At 40.1% G+C, this 22836-nt stretch overlaps 1 protein-coding gene across 1 annotated transcript; it reads left to right on the plus strand.

Annotated features, from left to right (window-relative positions):
• Nucleotides 1–378: 378 nt before the first annotated feature.
• LOC101862771 (probable nuclear transport factor 2) lies at nt 379–15813 on the plus strand. Its single transcript, XM_005091185.2, has 4 exons — nt 379–632; nt 4148–4219; nt 9062–9160; nt 14708–15813. The coding sequence occupies exons 1-4, from the start codon at nt 531–533 to the stop codon at nt 14822–14824; spliced, it is 390 nt and encodes a 129-aa protein (XP_005091242.1). The 5' UTR covers nt 379–530; the 3' UTR covers nt 14825–15813.
• Nucleotides 15814–22836: the final 7023 nt, after the last annotated feature.

Here is a 22836-nt window from a genome sequence, read left to right on the forward strand (position 1 = left end):
GTAGTGAACGTGTTAAAATTAAGATCGAAAAGGGGGGTGGGGGGGGGGGGCAAAGCGTGTGGTGTTTTCAAGGACTGGCAAAGGGCTATAAAAAAAATACTATACTGAAACTGAAAGAAAAAAAATTCCCCATAACCCGACAGGGCTTTTAGGTAATGGACAGACACATTAGCGCTTAAACTACTCCAACCTCCAAATAATTAAATCCCCCCCCCAAAAAAAAACGTAATCCTTTGAGGCACAATCTTAAGCAGTTTCTTACCAAGAGAAAGATAACAAATTAATAATTATTGTCAACCGTCGACCAGATCAAATAATTATTTTGTGGTATCAAAACTTGACGATTCACCGTACTTCCGGTCTGGGGAAAGCAGTAAGTTCCCTTCCATAGTCGGCACAGTAAGACTGAGTTGGGAACCAGTTGTAGCTGTTTCAGCTACGTTCAAAAATTTTGTGCTTGGCAAGGGCTGAAGCAGCTTACTCACTGTGGCTTTGAATCGTCAGGAGAAGACAAACGCCGACAGAACACTATGAATCCACATTTTGAAATGATTGGCAAATCTTTTGCCGAACAGTATTATGCCTGCTTTGACAACAAAGATACGAGAGAGAAAGTCGCAGCCATGTACAGCGTGAGTTTTTGGCTCGAGTCTCGAGACCATGGCCATGGCTGCTTGGCTTGACTTGGTTGAGTTGATTCGTTCGTGAAATTATTCAGAAAAAAAAAACAAGATCACTGATCTGATTTCCTGTCCTAGTTACCTTTCGAAAGTTATTATTGTTTGATTATATTCTAGATCTAGATCTAGTTCGCTGTTGATTTCACCTCAGCACTGTGTGACTGTGTGTAAGCCAGATCTACACTGTGTTGTAGCGGTAGCCCGGTTTCTGTTTCTAAAAGTGACTATTCGGACTCGAGTCCGAATATGAAAAAATGTTATTCGGACTCTGATTCTTGTCCAGCATGACATCATTTCCGACTTCCTGTGACTCATGACTCCGGCTTCCTGTCCTGCCTCACTCGTCGCTCGTGACTCGCCTCAGGATGGGTAGAAGTAGAGACTGGGATCACTTCGGGCAAAATGGCGTTTTGTGCTGGAGCCGAGTTTTCATCTTTTGATGAATTTGAGGCCGGCCTGAAAAGTTATAGCGCTTCTAATAAATGTTAATTTGTCAAGAGGTCATCAGAAGCAATTAAAGATTGCTCGTTTAACGTTAGCGTGTGTCAGGGTCGGATGGGCGGCCTGCACACGTGTGGCTGTGTGTGCGTGTCGGGGGGGGGGGGCACTATCGGTCCGGGCATTGGACGTCGCATACGCGTCAGTCTTTTACCCCCCGGCAACTGATCATTATTACAATAATAAGCTAGTCTTGACGTAGATCTACGTAATGAATTGTGCGCTGGTCTGTGGAATCAAAAGTGGCCGTATGCTCGGCTCTACACAGCAACACAACTTTTTCTTGGTAAACAATCGCGATGATACAGGCTTGTGTATTTGAACGAATCGGATCTTTTTTTGGGGAGAGTGTATACAGACCCGGTAACCGGGAACAAAGTCACAAAGTATACACACCCGGTAGAGGAACTCTTTTGTGATTTAGGAAAGTTTCAGCGCCCTCTTGGCTCAGGGTAGACCCAGGTTCTTCTAGATCTATGGCCTAGGTCTAGATCTAGACCAAGGAGATTAAAAGTTCTACGCTTCTTGATCTAGACAGACAGACATAAATCATTGATCTAGTTACGAGGCTAGCCTAGATCTAGATCTAGATCTCTAAATGAAGATTGCGGATGTCTTTTCGATGAACGATTGTTTTTCCTCTATTTGGAGTTGGAGGAATCACAATGTGAAGAAAAGAAACAATGTCATAATTTCAATCGAGCAGTCACCCCCTCTCTCTCTCTCTCTCTCTCTCTCTCTCTCTCTCTCTCTCTCTCTCTCTCTTTCTCCCTCTCTCTCTCTCTCTCTCTCTCTCTCTCCACACTACCGGGTCTGGGCGCTGAAACTTTCCGAAATCACAAAAGAGTTCCCCTACCGGGTCTGTATACTTCGTGACTTGGTTCCCGGTTACCGGGTCTGTATACACTCCGGGTTTTTTTACACAGCTCATAATGTGCAGGTGCCAGGTGGTCTGCTATTCTTCAATTTTTCCTTTTTCTACAAAACAAAGAAAGTGGGAAACATGGGGGGTGGGCGGGGGGGCGTGTCAATGAGGCGGCGGGCATTGGATCGGCAGATAATAGGCTATAAGGTGTGGGGGAAACTTAAAAATGGCGGAAAATTGGAGGCACTGAACGTTAGATCTATAGAACGAAGACACTTCCTTTTTTCCGGACCCGAGTCCGAATAAAGACGGCCTTTCTGTTTCAATTTCAGTCCGAGGGAAGTTACAGATCTAGATCTAGTTATTGATTCTGGTTGATTTGATTAGATCTAGATTTAGAGAAGTATATGTATGACATTGGTTTGGAGTTTCACCCCTCACACACATCATACACACTCGAAGCTACAGAGAGCACCTAGCGCACCTCAGTGATTGGCCCTAATATAATATAGATCATGACGTACTTCCGCCATCGACTTTTGTCGTCTTCCGGGGTTTCCCTCGCCAGTTGACTAGATCTCCCATGGCAGGCCGCTTTGCCGCCTAGCGCGCGATGGGCTACGTCACTAGGTTTCATCGTCGACTACTTGGGCTGTGTGTGTGTGTGCGTGCGCTCTTGTGTGTGTGTGTACGCGAGATCTAGTCAACAGTTACTGGCGAGGGAAACCCAAGTGTCTTGGGGGAAACCCCAGAAGACGACAAAAATAGATGGCGGAAATACGTCATCTATATTTGGGCCTATGACTGAGGTGTGCTAGGTGCTCGCTGTAGTTCTTGTATCATACGCACACACACGCAGACTTACAGTCACATGCATAATTTAAATTAACTGTAATATAAAACTTAATAATTATTGACCCAAGCCCAGTCGTGCAATGAACTGCTGTGAATGCAACCAACTTGTGTTTCGCATGCTCATATATCACCTTATGTTGCAAGCGCCGTAGAACTCAGTGGCGTGGTCAGATATATGAAATCGCAGGGTCATACTAAAATACAAAAAAACACAAAAAAGACTCAAAAAGACATCTGATTTTGTTTCCCTTCAGACTTCAGACTCATTTTCAGGGTTACATTTATCCAAATTGGGGTAATCCTTTACCATCTACGGTGCCTACAAGTTTGCTTATATTCTGCCATGATGAACACAGGAGACTTCCGGATGAATACCAGATTGGCGCCTGATGTCCTTTCGATGTTTCATTTTCTTTTTTGTCGCCTTACAATTTATTTTTTTAAAAATATTATTAGTTATACATGTAATACTGTGATAGAGGACTTTCCTTACTTTATGGCGCTGGGTATCACTGTGACAAGTGGAAAATTACATTGTTAAACGCGTCTTGTGGGTTTTTTCTATGCAACTCTCTCCCCATGAATTCCTTTGTTTTTTTATAATAAGTGTTTTATGGCATTCACAACGGCATCATTAGGTCATGAGCGTGCGAGACAACCTCCCAATTAGGAGCGGTATCGTATCTTTTCACAGCGTCTTTTTGCATGTGTCTTTTCACATTTTAGTATGACCAGAAATGGCATGGTTGTTTATCCATGCCTTGTGTGAATTGTAGATTTAGGATAAAATTGCTTTCCAGTTTTCATCTCATTTTTGTTTGTTTCACCAACTCAAATGCCAGATGTGTCAGCTTTTTTAATTATGAGGGATGGATAGTGATCATATTATAAATTATAATTCTCTTCCCACTTATATTTCTCTGGAACTTGAACAAATTTTTCTCATCTGATCTGCAAGTCTGTATTAACATTGTTGACAATTCATAAGGTGCTCTTGTAGTTACTAATCATGTTAATTTAATTTTTTTCCCTTGCACGCTGCTTTTTGAGTGTTTAAGAGTTTCTTTCCTTTTCTTTAACCTTTCTGTCTGACTGTGGTTTTATTTTCAAGCTTTAACCCTCTTTACCCTTCATACTAAATGTTTTGGTCTCTTGGAAGGACCTACTACTTACTATAATTAATGTCTGGAGAATGGCATTGCGACTCTTACATTATTAAATTGATATTCACTCATTTATTACTTTTCAGCCGAATGAGGGAATGTTATCTTTCGAAGGTCAGCAGTTTCAAGGAGCTGCAGCAATTGGAGAAAAAATGAAGGTAAGAGGTTCCTTGTGATTTTTTAAAATAATCTGCTTTTTTTGTTGTTGTTTTGTTATAATTAGTTCTTAGACTGAACTCATTGTGAAAGTTTATATGATGGTGTATTACATTAATTACAACTTCTTCTTCAGATAAACTAGACTAGCTATTTTTATACAGCCTGTGCCAGCAGTGCGAAAATGCAGTAAACTTGCCGCAACCTCAGGTAAACCCAGAAACATGCTAATTTATCAAATTGCTTTTTTTGTGTAGGCCCTATGTATTGCCCATATATCAATATGCGTGGGAGAAATTGGCGCTTTCATTGAAGAAAAATATTTTCCGAAATCATCATTTACAGTCGAGATTTTATTTTTTTAATGTTCTGATATCTTCAGTGACAGTTGCATTTTCACCAAAGAAAGAAGATTTGTCAGTGACGTACCCGAAACCTGCCAAATGGCACTGTAAGTTTCGAACTCTCTTTATTCAAAGGGGCTGCAAAACATCTAAATATTACCCAAACACCCCCACATTTGGTAGCCAATGAGAAGAGAGATAAATTTTCACAACGTACGCTTCCATTAGAGAACTGAGCGAAAAATGAAGAACAAGTTATCAGGTGGTTGCTTTGTGGTTGTTGTTTTTGAAAAATGCACATCCAGTCACCATGCAGAATACACTTAATTGCAAACAGGTTTAACTTTGCAATAGAGAGCTATTTTGTGAAATTCAATCTGTAAAATGATTGCATTAAAAAAGTTATTGCTTAATGTTTTTTTGGGTCTGTCGCAAGCCAGAAAGCGAAAAACACAGCTTGCCACTAAATTCACTGTGACATCATGGCTGTGTAAAGCCAGACTGCTGATTGGACAGTTATTTTAATCAACATGAATACAGTGGAACTCGGATTCAACAAAGTAGTCCGGCTTGACCTTCAATTTCATTGAATCCGAGTGTTCGATATAGCATACATGAGGTTTTTTGTGGTTACAGGCACTGAGCAAATAATGTAAAAAGGGAAGTAACGAATGGTATGCTACCCTGAACTGCCTGCTTTTTGGACCATTTTTTTATTTCCTCAATCGATAGTAATTTGGTTTCAAATGAGAAGGATTTTCCATTTCTTTGATGCCATGCGGAAGAAATACTGGAAAATTTAGGAAAACACATTGAACTCTACCAAGCCCACGTTGTGCAAAAAGGCCGATTCAGTCAAATTCAAGCCTCTGTCATATATCATCTATGACGTATTGTTTGCCGAACAAATTGTGTTGCTGTGTAGAGCTCAGCATATATGGCAATGTTTGATTCCACAGACCAAAGTGCAATTCATTATGTAGATCAAAACTAGTTTATCATTGTAGCACATTGATCAGTATTCTGGGGAAAACACGACTGAGGTGTTTATATCTCTACTGGTGTTCCACACCCGGACCGCTTGTGCCCCCTCCCCCAAGATACTCATAGATCTATACACAGTCACACGTGTGCTGGCCACCCGTCTGACCTCCACACATGCTAAGATTCATACTCGTACCAACATTAGGTGTGTTGGTATGAAAGAAGGCCGCTGATTGGTCACATAAGATATCAATAGGGTAGGCGAATAATGGTTCACAATGCAGGTGCCATAAATGTGAGGCAGCGTGGTGGAATCAGGTTCTCGTCAATTTTTGGGCATGCAGAGTTATTGGTATCATTTTAATGCTTGTTCACTTGTCTTTATTTGGATGGAAAAAATCTATTTATCTTAAATACGAGTCGAGATATTTGCGAAAGAAGGAGGTGGTGGTCACCTGTTTTCAGAGGTAAAATTAGTGAGAAAATGACCTCCAAAGATTAGTTATTTCCTTAGCTTAAGAGTCTGTGGTAACTAAAAATGTACATTTTCTGTGCCTTTAATCAACGTTTTTCAGAAAAATTAACACAGAAATGAGTTCTTTAATGGACATGAAAGGTGTAGCGCCAAAAAACAAATATTTGATAAAAATTCACGAACTTGCGGAAAAATGCATGTTTCTTCACTTTGATTATTTTGACGAGAGCCTGATTCCACCACGCTGCCTCACAAATGGTTTCCAAGGATAGATTAAGTTTGTTTTGTTGGAGGAAAAAGAGCAAAACTACATCAGCGAGGACTGTTCACCCTGCAAGCAACTTCGTTGAATCTGAGCTTCTTCATTTTTGTGTTTGTTGAGTTATTTTTATTGGAAAAACGGGGAATCCACCTCCTTTCGTTAAATCCGAGCTCCACTGTACTAAGGAAATTGCCCATCGTACTCGTAATGATTTCTTTCAGTTTGCCTTCATTAATAATTGCGCTTAATTTCAGTTATAATTTAAAGCTGAGTAGAATTCAAGGTAATTGTTTATTGTATATTTTGTCCACCAAGCATTGACTGTGATTTTCGCAGAATCAGAATGAAGTCTAACTTAATGGTAGATTATATATGTACCTACTTCATAATGACAAAGAAGTAGAACACCCATTTATAATGTGATTTTAGTACACTCACCAGATTGCCATAAATGCAGTTCTGTGATCTTAAGTCACGTTTTCATAGTATGGAACTAGAATAAGAAGTAGCCTAATCCTCCTGACTTAAATAACAACATATAACTGAGCGTTTGATCTTGATTTAATTTGGAATATTGATCTTTATATCTTGTGCTATTTATAGGTTAGTAGTACCTAAAACTTTGGCTTTGTGAGATGAACTGTTGAACTGTTGTTACTTCAGTTTTGTTTTATTATTTATTGTGCCTTTGTTTTACATATATATATTCCATAATGAAGTCTTTCGATTTCTGATTCATCTCACACCTACCTCTTCACCCCACAGGGGAGTGGGGGTATAAATTATCCATTGTCTGACCAGCAGTGGAGCTCAAGTCCTCCCCTGGTTGGATGCAGAGTGTTGCTTATATTATGCTACTCTCTCTCTGTCATAGATAAGTACTGGGAGGGGGGGGGGGGTGTGTGTGGATTTTTTTTCCTTATCTGATACCATACTTAAATCGAGGCAAGCTAGAATCCCTTTTCATCTCCCTTTTCCGCCAGCCTGTAGCAAAAAATTGACCCTGAAAACCCCCATTGTAGGTTCCATCCTTGAAATCTTTGTTTTTAGTAGGTGGTAACTTTTAAATACTACCCCCCAGGAAGGGGCTACTGACTGTAGTGTTTTTAGGCCATTCTCAAAGGGGGGACAACAATGTTCTTATGCACAGTAAAATTGTACATGATGTAATTGTAAATAGGCTGATTTATCAATGTCATGCTTATAATTGTGCCTGAATTGCAACAGGGAACTGCTGCTTCTTCTTTCCTAATCCTTACTATCATCATCTTTCCTCTACTTCTTTTGTATGTTTGTCACACTCTTGTGACCCGCTATTTCCGGGGTGCCTTCATAGTCGAAGCAGACTTTGTTCTGTTGAAGCTAGAGAGGTGAGCAGAGTAAGTCTGATCCTCTTTAAGGACTTCTCTGTAGACATCCTCCCTTGGCGCTCATATGACCTTATGCAGTTGCGAGCACTGCAACACGTCTACTAAAACTAAACTAACTTTTAAATACATGATACAAGAATAGAATATACAGTCGAACCTTGTTGTAACTTATTAAGCTAATGTAGCTTTGCTCCGCTGTACTGCCAGCGAATTGGCCACCAGAGGTACATACTACACATGGGACATGGCATCCACACAGTGCCTGCTTGATAATCTTTCTGACACATGTCTCTGCAAGCTTGGCCTATTTCTAGGCATTTTCCAATTTTCTCTTGATTTGCGCTGATAATGAAATGCTATTATTGTAAGGCTTTTTGGCCAATTTTTTTTTTTTCAAATTGGAATGAAGTTTTAAAGTTGCCTAGAGAAACTTCTAAGGAGCTGCGCCAACTCAGCCTGAGAGCAAAATATCTGGTGTCACCAGGTATCAGCCCATTGACCTAGGGCGCCTGTGAGGCTTTTATATTGTGAGGATTCACACTCAAATCTACATGATAGGTCTAAGGTGGCCCAAAGACTGTATGTCTGCAGGGTCCTTGACACACATAGAGCCTAGCTTCTGATCCTAGCTTCTTTTAATTTGAATTTACTTAAAGTTTAGCTAGAGCTGTACATGTAATTGGTTGCTACTTTTTTTGTCCCCTGCACATGGCAATTGTGCAAGACAGAACTACATGATTCAAGACTGGTCACAATTTGTCTTTAGTCGCTAATCTCTACCTGTCTACCACTAATCAAGATTACCCCCCGGGGCAGTACCACTGACTGTAGTGTCTTTAGGCCATTCCCAAAGGGGGGACATTTCTCGTTCAAGCACAGTAGAATTGTAAATGGGCTGATTCATGTCACGCTCATAACTGTGCCTGATCTACAACAGGGAACTGCTGCTTTTTCTTTCTTAATCCTTACTATTATCATTTTCCTATACTTCTTTTGTATGTTTGTCACTCTCTTGTGACCTGCTATTTCCGGGGTGCCTTGATAGTCGAAGCAGACCCTGTGCTGTTTAAGGTAGAGAGGTGAACAGAATAAGTCTGATTCCCTGTAAAGACTTCTCTGTTGACACCCTCCCCTTGGCGCTCATATGACCTTATGCAGTTGCGAGCGTCGTAAAACCTTCTACTATTTTTAAAAAAAAAAAAAAACTAATCAAGATGGCGATCAGTGGTATCCTGTTATGCCGCTAGCCCCACTGTACCACCAACTTTATGCTCGTCTCAAGGTAGATGGTATAATGAGGTTTGACTGTACTGTGTATCAGGATGTTGTATGGGATAATTATACGATTTATTATGGGATAATTATACGATTTATTCAGTCCCTATTTCCTTTTTCCCTGTCATTATCAGACCGTGCCATTGGACAACATGCTGCGTGTGATCAGCACAATCGACTGCCAGCCCATGATGGATGGTGGAGTCATTGTCTCTGTTCTTGGACAGCTAAAGGTAACTATCTGCTAAGCTTGAAATGTCTTTTCATATTTTGGGGGGTTTAATTTGCTTGATTTCTTGAATGGGTCTCTTTATTTTGCTGCAGAAGTATCATTTATGCAGTTACTGTCACTCTGGGTTTTTTTTTTTGGGGGGGGGGGGGGTTCAATAATTGTGGGGATTTGATGCTTTCCCTGAAATCCTGGGAAAGGAAGATAATCCTTTAAGAATAATCATGATACGGTTTTAAAAAATAATTCTTTTAAATATAAATTCTTAACAAAATGATTCGGGGGAAACGCAACTTCAGTTGGAAAAGAATACTGGTTTCAGCAAGCCAGTTTCCGTCGTGGTACAGTACAGTAGCCTCCGCTTAAGATCCCGGTCCTCAGGAGCAAGGAAAATGTGGGACCTTAGGTGAACAGGATCTTGGCCAACGCACCACGGGAAGAATCTACGGTGACACATGTTCAGACACACAACCAGTAAAATGGTCTCTCTTCACTCAAAAAGATTAACTGAAGTGACTCCTGGGTGGGTTTATGATTTACGACGAGCAAAGAGTGATCAATCTTAATGGCAAATCACAGTGGATTGCGTCCAAAATTTATAGCTCTCCTTCTCTGACCGACTTCTCCCCGCCTTTGCCATTACGCTCCATTACGTTGTGATCACACCGGGGCCCACTGTAGAACACACCGATTAAAAAAAATTCTGTCTGTCTTGCAAATCCGTGAACACAAACAACTTCTGCAATGGTTAGGGAAGAGTTCACTATTCAATGTGATCCCGCCAGGAGCAAACATGTAGGCCCTACCCACCCAGCGATTGATGTAAGTTCAGTTAGAGAGCTCGGATGCGAGTGCAATGTTTGGGGAGAACAACGCGTCGGCGAGTTCACACCTACGTGTGATTCTGTCTGGGGCAAACATTGTACATGTACCATTTTATGATGACTTACAATGCACATGTGGTCACATTTTCGAGGGTGGTTGATCTGTGGTGCAACGGGTAGTTCAATTATCGTAAATTTTGATCTGAAATGCCGGATCTTAGCTGAATGCAGACCTTCAGAGTTGACCAGAGCAGCATCTTAAGGGTGACTTTTGTATGGTAAAAATTCTGTTTTCTTAATGAAAATGGCGGGATTGCTAGCGAACTGGGATCGTAAGCTGTGGGATCTTAGGTGGAGACTACCGTATGGGCAAATTATTTGTTTCTCTCATCATAGTTGTGACTATCGAGTTGTCATTCACTTCCCATCTATTTTGTCAATTAAAAAATAACCAACCCTTGACTCTGTTGTCACTTAAAAATATGATATTACAGTAGATCAAGAACTGAACTTTCTACATATCGTTATTTGATTGAGATCGCTTCACTGGCTGAATTTTTTTGCACTTTCAAAGTTTCCTTGGATTTGTCCAAGTTTCAACTCCACAACATTCTCCAACTCCATTTTGTCGTATTTACGTTAAAAGTTCACACAGGCATTATTACAGGGTCAATTTCTGCCGTTCGAAAACTTGAAGAAAGAAGAACGTCTATAACTTTTGCTTTATAGCCTCAGCACTAGTCAATTCTGATCTGACATTTATCTTAGGCCTTTTTAAAGGTATACGCATACCACAGCACTGCCGTAAGCTGAGAAAACACCTATTTTTCATTTTGGCACCAAAATTTTTTAATTGTTACCCTACTTACATGAAAAAAAATCAAATTTCGGAAGAACTCTATTTGTCAATGGTTACGCTGCCCGAAAAAAAAACCTCTTTTTCTCGAAACTTGCTGTAAATTAAAATAAAGGCGTTTTGTCTGCTTACGGCAGAGCAGTGTTGCTCGTTCTGGGATGGAAACACCTTTCAGCTCCGCTCTAGATGTGAACTGATGGGCTTCGAGCAACACCTCTCTAGGTGCTAAATGGTTTAAGTTCTCTTTATCACTATTTTTTCCGCAACTGTAGAAGGTCATATGAGCGCGCAGGAGAGTTGAAATATTTTCAGGTTGTCGGAAATTTTGAATTTTGGCAGGGTCGCGGCCGAAGCCTACTCTTATCGATTTTGCTCCACCAAGGGATCTTTAACGTGCGCAACTTGCACACGGGACCTTTCGCCGTTGTCCGAGAAGGCTAGGTGTAGATCTTACCTACCATAAGATCAGAGGTGTGGCTGAAAGAGAGCAGTAAGAAGGAGCCAAGTAGTAGCAGTAGAAAAGCTGCAGAGAGTCAGGAGCCCAGGGGAGGGGGCAAAGAAGAGGGGGAGCAGGCGACAACATTGCAAGAGAGCAGGAAAGGAGGTGAAAGGAGACAATTTTTGGGGCTCTCGTGGCCTAGAGGTTAAGGTGTTGACCTCTCATTCAAAGATCGCGGGTTCGATTCTGGGTAGTGACCGAAAAATTTTCTTCTCTAAAATTGTCTCCTTTCACCTTCTTTTCTTCTCTCTTGCAATTTTCTGTCATCTGCTTTCATCTCCACTTTCTTCCCCCACCCCCTCACCTCCTTCGCCCCCTCCACTGGACTCTTTCTGCAGCCTTTCTACTGCTACTCCTTGGGTCCTTCTTACTGCGGTCTTTCAGCCACACCCCTGATCTTCTAGTAGGAAAGATCTACACCTAGCCTTCTCGGACAAGGGCGAAAAATCTCAGAGGTCCGTGTGCAAGTTGCGCACGTTAAAGATCCCTTGGTGGTCTAAAATCAATAAGAGTAGGCTTCGGCCGCCCCCCCCCGGGCAAAATTAACAAATTTCCTACCAATTGAAAATGTTTTGTGTGTCCCGCGGGCTCATATGACCTTATGCAGTTGCGAACGCCGTAAAACACTTAACGGAGGAGCTACCCTTAAGGATCATTTTCTATGTTTGTTGCCCAAGATTAAATCTAAGTTAGGTATATAAAGTCTCTTCATACACAATTTTATTTTGGCATAGCTACTGCAGTTGCAATGGAAACGGCCGCCATCTTGAAAATATACAATGAATTTCAAATCCCTAAGGCTATCTTATTTACTGACCAAATTTGATGAGAGTATACTTGAACCAGACCCTATCAGAGTAACAGCAAGTTTTTTTCAATAAGTGCAAAAGAAAAAAAATTAAGAATTTTCCCCTAGTACAAAATTTTTTTTCTAAATTTAGGTTTCGTAATGGCTTGCAAATGGAAAAGTGTTTGGGTTTTTTTTCAAATATCTCTCTGTTCCATTGATGGCAGCATTGCCATCTATGTTTCCGGAAAGTTTCATGTCAAAAGGATGAAAACTAAGGAAGGAGTAGGGAAAAAAATGCACAAAAAATACATTTTGTGAAAAACGACAATTATTGTGAAAATTCATTATATTAACCCTTCCTCATGTTTTCAAGGGCAATTTACGAGGAGAATATAGACTTTCTCAATTGTCTCCATGCTATTTTTAGACCCAAAAAAACTGGTTGATCTTCAAAATTCAGCCAACATAAAATTCACTTTAAAATCCACCTCTTGAGCTTTTCAGTGCTGTGTGCCTGGGGGCTTCAAAGCCCGGCCCGGAGTACAATATAAAATATATTGCAGTTGCATTTCTTGTCTTTGTGTGCTAAAATGTACCCTCTTATGCTTTCATTTATTTTTTCTATGGAAATGATATACAATTGAGTCAGCTTTTAAACTGAAATCTGAGGACACGCCAGATTTTCAATTTTGAGAGATCGCTTAAATCTAAGAAGAAAAAGATGGGGAATTTTACTTTCTTTCAATTTATTGCTATTTTTGGATTAATCATATTCAGTTTAAACATACTCCACTGTATTTTTGTTCAGTACAGTATAATCTGCTTATATCGACATGCTTTGGGAAGTAGATTTGATGTCGATAAATGAAAATATAAAGCCAAAGAGGAAAAAACAAGGGGAAGTCAGCGATAAAAAAACAACACTACTTTTTCAAGCTTGTTGCTTCCCTTGATTCTTACACACTGTGTAGGCCCAAATATATGACCTACTAAAGCCTGGTGTGTCATATAGACTACTTGGTGGGTATGTGGACTTAATGAAGAATTAATGCGTTGACCGTTAGCGTGGCTTTTCCCCCCTTTTATGTTCATGGGCTTCACTAAGTACCCGGGAAGCATTTTGATAAAGCAGAGTGGGCCCAAAGACAAGTAAAAATATAAGAGAAATTGTTTAGTGAAGATATTGAAGGAAAAATTTTGTAATTGGAAAATAATAATATGTCAAAATGTCGATACTTACGCTGTCGATACAAGTGGATTATACTGTATCTTCATGACTTCTTTATACCTTTACAGCAAGAATGATTTCCTTCATGGTTCTATTGCAATACAGTGGAACTGGGATTCAACGAGGTGGCCGGGCCTGACCTAAAATCTCGTTGAATCCGAGTGTTCGTTATAGCAAACACGAGGTTTTGTGTAGACAATTACAGGCACTGAGCAAGTAATGTACAAAGAAGTCTCAAGTAGTGCCTGAAATGCCTGCATATTATGAACTGTGTTAAAAAAAAAAAAGACCCGATTCGTTCAAATGCACACGCCTTTGTCATATCGATTGTTTACCAAAAAGTTGTGTTGCTATGTAGAGTCTAGCATAACGGCAACTTCTGATTTCATAGACCAGCGCATAATTCATCATTACGTAGATCTACGTCAGGACTAGATCTAGCTTATCATTGTAATAATGATCAGTTGCGGAGGGGGAAAAAGACTGTGACGCGTTTCTGTGACGTTCAATGCCCGGACCGCTAGCGCCCCCCCTCCCCGACACACACACACAGTCATATGTGTGCAGGCCGCCCATCCGACCCCGACACACGCCAGAGTAGACTCGTGCGCGAGCCAACAACGCATGTGTGGGTATGAAAAAAGGCCGCTGATTGGTCGCATGCAATCGGCTAAGTGAATAATGGTTCACGATGCTGGTGCAATGGATGGTTTCCGTGAAAAGATAAAGTTCGTTCTGGGAGAAAAATGAGCGAAGCCACGTCTGCGTGGGCTTTTCACCCTGGAAGCGACCTCGTTGAATCCGAGCTCGCTGATTTAAGTGCTCGTTGAATCCGGGTTATTTTTATTGATTTTAAAGAAGAAAAAAAGTGGGGAATCTATCTCATCTCGTTGAATCCGAGCTCGTTAAATCCGAGTTCCACTGTAGTACTGTTTGTAAAGCGTGAGTGCTGTCTCACTTATAGTGTGGTAAAAAATTCATGGCGCAACATAAGTTATTTTCAAGTGTCTCCTCAACTATCAAACACAGACTCTCCGACTTATGCAATATGACTTGTAATGTATCAATCTGTCTCCACAGATTAATATTTTTGTAAACTGTAAACACCTATTCGCTGTATTCTAAAAGATTCCTTTAATACAAATAAGTTTTTTTGTTAGTAGGTGATCTTTTGGTCTTCTTCTGTTCTTCTGGGCACCATCTCAGTAAGTACTTTTAGATAAAAGTCTATTCCTAGTATTTTGTGCAATTGGTAATTTATTTTTTTAAATTGGAAACGTCCATAACTTCTCCAGTATATCTTAAAGAATCATGTACTGTACGTTATGTTTTGATTTTTTTTTTTCTTCCACAGAACAACGATGACAATGACAAGGTGTTGCCGTTCAGCCAAACCTTTGTATTGAAACCAGCAAATAACTCTTTTTTTATATATCATGACATCTTTCGGTTGGTTTTGCATAATTTGTAGGGAACGATGTACTGTACTGCTTGTGTTATTCTAATTCTCCTTGAAACACGTCAAAAATTGCTTCTATAGGGAAATAAATGGAAAAGATGATTCTGTAGCTTATTGTGTACATTGCTGAGCTAGCTAATATTTTAGTTTCAAATTTTGGACTCTTGCGCAAAGAAGAGGTCTCCTGTGTATTGTCCGTCTTTTGCTTTAATTTTAAACCCACACATGGATGACCCTGGTGATTTTCCGTGAAAGTATGTTGCTTCAACCCATCACTTGAAATTGTGTCTTTTTTTTTTTTATACCTGCTGCGATTTTTATATTGGGTCTTGATATTGCTGCTCTTTTTTATCTGTTACTGTTATGCATGATGTTATCTGGATTTTTTTATTTAAACAATTTTTTTTTTGTTGTTGAGATTAGTGATGACTTTTGTTGTGTGCCTCCAGTCTTATTAATCTGTTTGTTTGTTACTAGTATTATGTTTATTGTTTTGTCACTGTTGGGAAGATACAGAATGAATTGTAGCTGTTGGAGGAAGATGAGAGGGGTTGAGGGGAGGGAGGGGGGGGGGGGGGGGGGTTATAAGTCTGTGGTCACCCATTGCCTCTCCTTACTTACAGATGAGGCAAATGGATTTTCTCACTCTGCTGAATCTGTTCAGTTAGAAGTTCTGGCATAGATCTACTGCTATTTAAATTCACAGCTATCAATCTTACAGTGAAGTTCATATGGAAGAAAGAAGTACAAACACTTGTAAGTGAATGTTTTTAGCGTGCGGTGCGCACTTGCTTAAAGATTTCTATTATTGTTGAACCTATGGAGCTTGTGCTGTCTTGACCTGCATTGTTTGGTAACTTTTTCACTGTGCTGTCGTTTCATGATAATGATATAAGAAACTGAAGCTTCCCCTGCTCCACCTGTACTTACCTTCCAGGTGAGCGTGTCGGCTTTTCCACGATTTTGTTTCATCAAATAAATAAAACAATTATGATCCATCATTGACGAGTTCTGCTTTTATCTTTAAGGATTATGTCTAGGCCTCTCTCTCTCTCTCTCTTCTGGCGCTGTGGCTTCATAAACGGTCAGCGATGCCGACAGCACGCAGGAACTCAACTCACCCGGGGGTCCTTAAAAAGTGCTGAAAGTGGGTTACTGAAATGTCCCAGCAGACGGGTATGTCCAGGCCTAGAAGTGGAAGTGGGATGTGAAGGGAAAACGAGGACATATTTGTAAAAGGTGTGTGTTTTTTGTTTATTTACTGTCCCCCAGCAGATCCGATAGCACTTTGAAACAATGTCGACTTCCTGGGAAGCCGACAGTCTCTGATAGCACTCTGAAACAATCTCAACTTCCTGCACATAGAACTTGCTGTTTAGCAGGAATTTGAGGTATAACAAAGACTATCTATGATTATGAATGAAAAAGAAAAATTTTACTGTGTGTGCATGTACATGATACATAATTTTTGTACTACTTTACTTTTTGAATTTCCCATGGCAAGGCAAAGCATGCTGGAAAAGAGAAATTGGCTTCATCCATTAGTAATTAGTGGCCCTGGCCACATATCCACCGTAAATATAACATATGTGCCTATACTGTCTGTAATTTTGGATAAAGTTGTTAAGGAGAAATAGCAAGCCATGTATAAATTTACAAATTAAAATTTTAGTGTTCATATCATAGCCTATATCATTGCATGTGTAGGACACATGCATGGGAGCAAAATGCAGGTAGACTTGAGACTATTGAGAGCTAAAATTACGGTAAAAATCATATGTTCATCTGCCGATATGATGCACCAACTTTTACATGGCAAGCACTTCAAGCAGTCATTTTTTTCGGTGGATTTGTTCATTAGTTACAGGAACTTGGAAATAACTCAGATAAATCGAATCCGCATTGTTGGGATTTTTTTCTCTATAAAAGTGCAAGTAATATGAACCTGGCTACAACAGGGTTCAATTTGCGCAGACTATGACAGTGATCTTGCTGCGCATGAACTTGCTTTCGATCTGTCAAATTATTAAAATTTGTCTCGACCAAGACATTTCCCCTTCTGTTTGTATTGAATGATCGCTTGGTTAAACACAAACTTTCCAACATAAACTCTCTCCTTCCACACACACCCCCATGGTGTTGGGGTCACTGATCGATTCCATCTCAGTGTCAGCAGAACAGCCCACTGAAAAAGGATCTGCGGTACCGTAATCGAAAATATATTGAACTGAAAGTGCAATAGTACTGGTAGTTTCCCTTGATGACGGTGACGGTAAAACAGGACTTGTTTATACAGGGTGATAAAAAAAAAACTGTAGGCCTACAACTTTTTTTCTGAATATCTCGCACAAAAGCTGTTCTAAAATGCTGTAATTTGGAATAGGCATAATTCATTTAAAAGGAATTTGTTTGACGTAAAATCCATGAAGAAGAAACTTATTTTGAAAACGGAAATGACTTTAATAAGAAAAAAGCCCCCAAAAAGGCAAAATTCACCCATTTTTTTAAAAATCTTGTAAAAGAAGTCGTGAAAAGATAAGTTTGATTTTTTTTTAATTTTCTCTTTGACTTTTAATTTTCCGTCCCTGTGACATTTAAACAATATTTAATTTCTTCTACAGAGTTTTTAAAAATAACGAAATTCCGACAAGGTTGAAAATGAGTTGTTTTTTTAATGCCCAGCAAAATCATTTTATGGACTTATCTAAAAAAAAAAAATGAACACCAAATTCCTTTGGGCTTCCAAATGTTATGTTCAAATCTGAAACGCAAAACTTCAGTATGGAGGAAGATATAAAACAAGGCTACAGTTGTTGTTTTTTTATCACCCTGTAGCCTACATGTAACAGGGGAAAACTTTCGGTCCCGTCTGCCCTATTGTATCCGAGTTTAACTGTAGATGATTTACTCAGTGTGCACAGTATGCTGTACTGTAAATATTTTTGTTTAATTTCTAATGATTTGTAGACGTTTTACTTCTGGTCATGTGAAAAAAGTAATCACTCTCAACACAGTAGTCTCCATTTAACAAACACACTGGCTGGTGGCTATCTCTGAAGCTTTACCTTTACCTTTTCCAGTGTAAACTTGCCATGAGCTACAGTTGTGGCCTCTAGATTGAAACAGTTTTCAGTATACAGTGGAAACCTGATATAACAGGGATGGTGGGAGTAGAGAAAATGTCCTGTGATATCCGATCCCTGTTAAATCAGAAATGCAAGGAAAGTAAGCATTTGTGGAATAATCCAGCAGTACTTATTCATGGGTAGTTGCCCTTGCCACAAGTACCCACGAACAGGGGTTTTGGCACCAACTTTCTCCTTGCCTCCTTAAACCTCATCAGAAGAGCTTGGTCCACAGCATCTGCATCGGGTAGTCTCATCTTCTTTCGATCCAGAGCAAACTTTCCATTGGAGTATGCTGCCACTATCTTCTCTCTATCCTTGATAATAGTGTGAATCGACCCTTGTGGAATGTCGAACTGACGACGAATCTCTGCCAGTGGAGCTTGCTTTTTGTCAACAGCCTGGAGTATTTCGTATTTTTTGCCAATTGAAAGGCATTTTCTCTTGCGCTTGACATCGGTGGTGACACATTACGCGTGCGTGTTGCTAGGTTTCGGGCTTGATCGAGGTCTGCTGCACACCGTAGCCCTCTCTCGCTTCACACGCTGCGTGAGCTCGCAGTGGCATGGCTTGCATGGGCTTGCTCCATCACTGCGTCACTCTATCTCTCTCTCTCTTACTTTTTACACATTGTTAACGAGCCTTTGTCCCTGCTATAACCGGTTGGGCTCCGATGAGGCCCTGTTATTGCCGATAACTTTTAATAGAGACAAAGAGTAGAAAAAAACGGGGATTTTAAAAATCCCTGTTATTACCGGATTTCTGTTATTACCGGGCCTGTTATATATATGGTTTCCACTGTAGTATGTATGAGCTCTAAAGTTTAGAGGTTTGGGTGCTTCGAAATGCATGAGTGGAAAGGGTTGGAAGTTTCATAAGTTTACGAACAGACTGCTCATCTAAATCATATAATCCGGTCTTACTACAAATGTAGGCCTACGTAAGCCATTTAATTAAGAAACCTCGCTGTGGTAAGTGCTCTGAAGTACATTCCCTGCATATCTTTTCAAACTTGTTATTGTAATGTATCATCCCTTTGTCTAAGCTGTCTGTGTTGTATTGTCGTTTAAGTGAAAGATCATATATAGATTATGCTTCTTGTTTAACTCACTCTTCCTGAACTTATGTTGATTTTCCATTTACTCGTTACATTGTAGGCTACAACAGTCTGCATTTTTTATATTGGCCATTTTTATCGCAGCGAGATGCTCAATGTGCGCTGCATTTTTTAAGTCAAGGCAAGCATAAGGACAAATGGTACATTGCACTGTCTGAAGTCAAGCCTCGTTATACCCCATTAAGCATAGTAGGCTACTACTGTTCTAGTACCGGTAAGCCTTTTCACTGCCGTCCGCCAAATATCCGAGTTGTACAGTCCTTGTTACTCTAATTCTATTTGCCCCGCTATACCGCAAGTGAGGTTGCGGTGGCGGAGCGGTTAGTCAGTTAGTGCGCTCGTCTCGGAAGCAGAAAGTCCAGGTTCGAGCCTCGGTTCGGATCTCCCCTCCCCCCCCCACCCCCTCCCATCTGCCCTCTCTGCAGTACCGGTAATGGGTACCTGACTTCGAGCTGGGGACGTAAAGGCGGTGTGGAAAGGAACTGGCCTCCCTACCACCACAATATTATGACGACATACGCTCGTGGGCTGTTTGGTAATGTCTCTCATTCTCACACGCCACTTCCGCCCGCCAGCAAAAATTTAGCGTCGAAATCAATCTGATCTCGGGCGCCCCAGGCGCTTTTATTTTGTGAGAACTCGTGCTCAACTCTAGACAGTACAGGACTGAGGCGCCCGAAGATTTAAAAAAAACAACAAGAAAAACTGTAGGCCCACGTCTACAGGGATCCCGATACACAGTTAAAGTTAAAGCCAAGCTTCTGATTAATCTGATCAGGCAAAAGTTTTCAATTTGAATTCACGTTAAGTTCAACTTGAGTTTGAATTTACACACACACACACACACACACACACACACACACACACACACACACACACACTCACAAACACACACACACACACACACACACATACAGAGAGAGAGAGAGAGAGAGAACATTCCTAGGTTTCAATACATGATGTCCTACATGTAGGCCTATGTAGATGTAGCTACTCGTAATTCTCCAAATTAAAAAATTACAGAGATTTTCCAAACACACTTTTTTGGGCGTCCTGTGCCCTGATACCGTGTACTGATACATGTACCGGTATTAAGGGGGGGGTTTACACCTGAAGGCTATCTCGCTTTGTTGTGGACCGAATTTTACCATATTTCACACAAGTAACAAGCATGGTACGGAGTCTTAAAATCCGCAATCAAATTTGAGAAAAAAGTTTCGTTTGCATGGATACGGCGGCCATATTGGATTTTGGTGACATATATTACGTTATGACGTAATGAATACCGCATTTATCGTTCATGGAAATTTATTGGGGGGTTTTTTGCTTGCTTGTTAGCAAACATGAGATCTAAAAATTTGTCTGTTGATTTTTTTTCTAAACGAATTAGAACGTTTTAATGAACTTTTTCCTGAGGTAGTACGCCTACTCAAGTTTGCAAAAAAAATCCGCGAAAATCCACACTCCAGACACCACCAACAAAAAACTATTCCATGTATCAAAAAGTTCAACAGAATTTTTTTAGTAATAGAGTCTACATCTTCTCTTCATTCTGTGAAAAGTTCATGAAGATTGGATAAAAAATGGTGGATTTTAAAAAGTAGAACGTTCGTTTAGAAAAATCGCGTTTTGAGAAAACGGCCGATAAAGAAAAATAAAATATTGACTTTATGAGGAATTAGTGGAGACAAACATGCCCGGTATGGGAAGAAAAAAGAGTTTGAGGGTTCTTATGCAATGAAATAGTTGTAGGAGAGGCTGAGGAAGCTAAAAATGCCTGCAACTCAGATGCCATAATTTTGAGCCGAATCGTGACTTTGGGAGTGTAGCGCCCCCTCCCCCCCCCCCTTAAGTTAAAGTAAGTTACATAAAAATGTGCCGACATGGTACAAATTGTATGCTTCAAGAAAAACTAATAAAAGAAAAGGGGGGTTGCTTAGTCTCTGATGGTGATGATGATGACAATGATAATGTCAACAAAGATGATGCTAAAATGTTGGAAATTATGTGTAGAATACAACAAGCATTAATCTTAATCTTGGTAAACGTATTTGTTTATTCCTTCCTGTGTTGCTTACTTTCGATCCCCCTGCAACCAGAATTAGGAAATAAATCGTCATTTGGAAATAAGCCGTACATTCTAAGATATTGTTTATGTGTGTTGCCTTCTATGATATCAGAATTTCAAATTAGTGAAAATAGTGTCACCAGTAACCTTTTTAGATCTATTACATGTACTACATGTACTATTTTCTTGGTCTATGCAACTCTATGTTCTGCAAAAAAATATTAACATTTCTTGGCTGGCTTGTGCTGTCCCCGTAGAATTATGCAAATTTAGAAGGCCAAATTATGCACAAAAAAAGCAAAATTATGCAAAAATTATGCAAGTTATCATAACACCATTCGCGACATATGTTTTGCACTTTTTCAACACGAATGTTCATGATTTTCATGTTTTATGTACAGAAAAGTTGAATACAGAACGTATCAGTATCAGTAATTTGCTGTGTATTTTGAAAAGAAAACAATACACATCAGTAAAAAAAGACTCAAAAAATATAATCTCTGTAACTTTCAGCTGTAGATCTATCTCTAGATTCTAGATAGAGATCTATAGAGGAAAGAAAAATGTTTCTAAAAAAATAAATTTTAAAAAGAACATCTAGACCTCTGATGCTGGCACATTACTAAAACCAGGGACACCTGTCAAACATGAAACATCAGCAGACATGAGAACAACAACTTTTGATGGATTGAAAAATTCAACATGCTCAAGGAACAAGATGACAACCCATTTATAACCAAGATCTTCTAATAAGGGAAATAACCAACTTTTCCCTTAAATGAGACTTATTATGGTGATTACGTCCCTTTAGTCACACGGCGATGTGTTAATTAATTGAAATAATTGTTTTGTGAAAAAAAAGGAAAAAACGCGGAGAATCCAAATTTATGCAAATGTTGCATATTACGCGAAAAAACGCATCCACACCGCGGCCGCACAATCGCATAATCCTACGGGGACAGCTTGTGTTCTTACAAGTTATCGCTGTCTGCTTTCGTCACAGGTCGCGGCACATCTTTGTTGATCGTCAGAGCTTGTAAAAAGCCCCGAAAAACCATGCCCAGTCGACCAGAGAATCACTTGTACAGGTACAAGGTCCCCTTTTCTTAAAGTTAATAGCAGCAAATTCATCACACACACACACACACACACACACACACACACACACACACACACACACACACACACATATACACCCACGTCCCACACACACACTCAAAATAGCTCAGCCTTACTTCTAGACATACACACAAACACTAACGCCTAGGCATAAACACGGACACACACAAACACACGTATACACCCCCCCCCCAAAAACAAAAAACAAACATACACACAAATACACCTACACATTCACAAACACCCATATTGACACGATCTGACTGACACGCACGCGCACACAAACACGTTCGTTCCTCGCAGTACACCTTTCAGCCGTACGTTTACAATTTCATGATCCAAAAAAACACGCTGTGCGCATATTATGGGAACCAAAGATCTCTGCCTGTTCACTACAACAGAATCTCTCCAGCTTACATTTGTGAGGCAGCGTGGTGGAATCAGGCTCTCGTCAACTTTTGGGCATGTACAGTTATTGATATCACCCTAAAGCTTGTCCACTTGTCTTTATTTGGATGAAAAAAACTATTCAGTTATCTTGAATACAAGTCGAGATATTTGTGAATGAAGGAGGTAGGGGTCACCCATTTTTAGA

Source organism: Aplysia californica, unplaced genomic scaffold, assembly GCF_000002075.1.
Source record: "Aplysia californica isolate F4 #8 unplaced genomic scaffold, AplCal3.0 scaffold00027, whole genome shotgun sequence".
NCBI classification, from domain to species: Eukaryota; Metazoa; Mollusca; class Gastropoda; order Aplysiida; family Aplysiidae; genus Aplysia; species Aplysia californica.

Bases quoted from the DNA above. Each gene is read 5' to 3' on its own strand.
- LOC101862771 (XM_005091185.2), top strand. From the start codon at position 531: ATGAATCCACATTTTGAAATGATTGGCAAATCTTTTGCCGAACAGTAT. The intron at 4,220-9,061 runs GTAAGAGGTTCC...TGTCATTATCAG, and splicing joins CAATTGGAGAAAAAATGAAG to ACCGTGCCATTGGACAACAT. The intron at 9,161-14,707 runs GTAACTATCTGC...TTTCTTCCACAG, and splicing joins CTGTTCTTGGACAGCTAAAG to AACAACGATGACAATGACAA.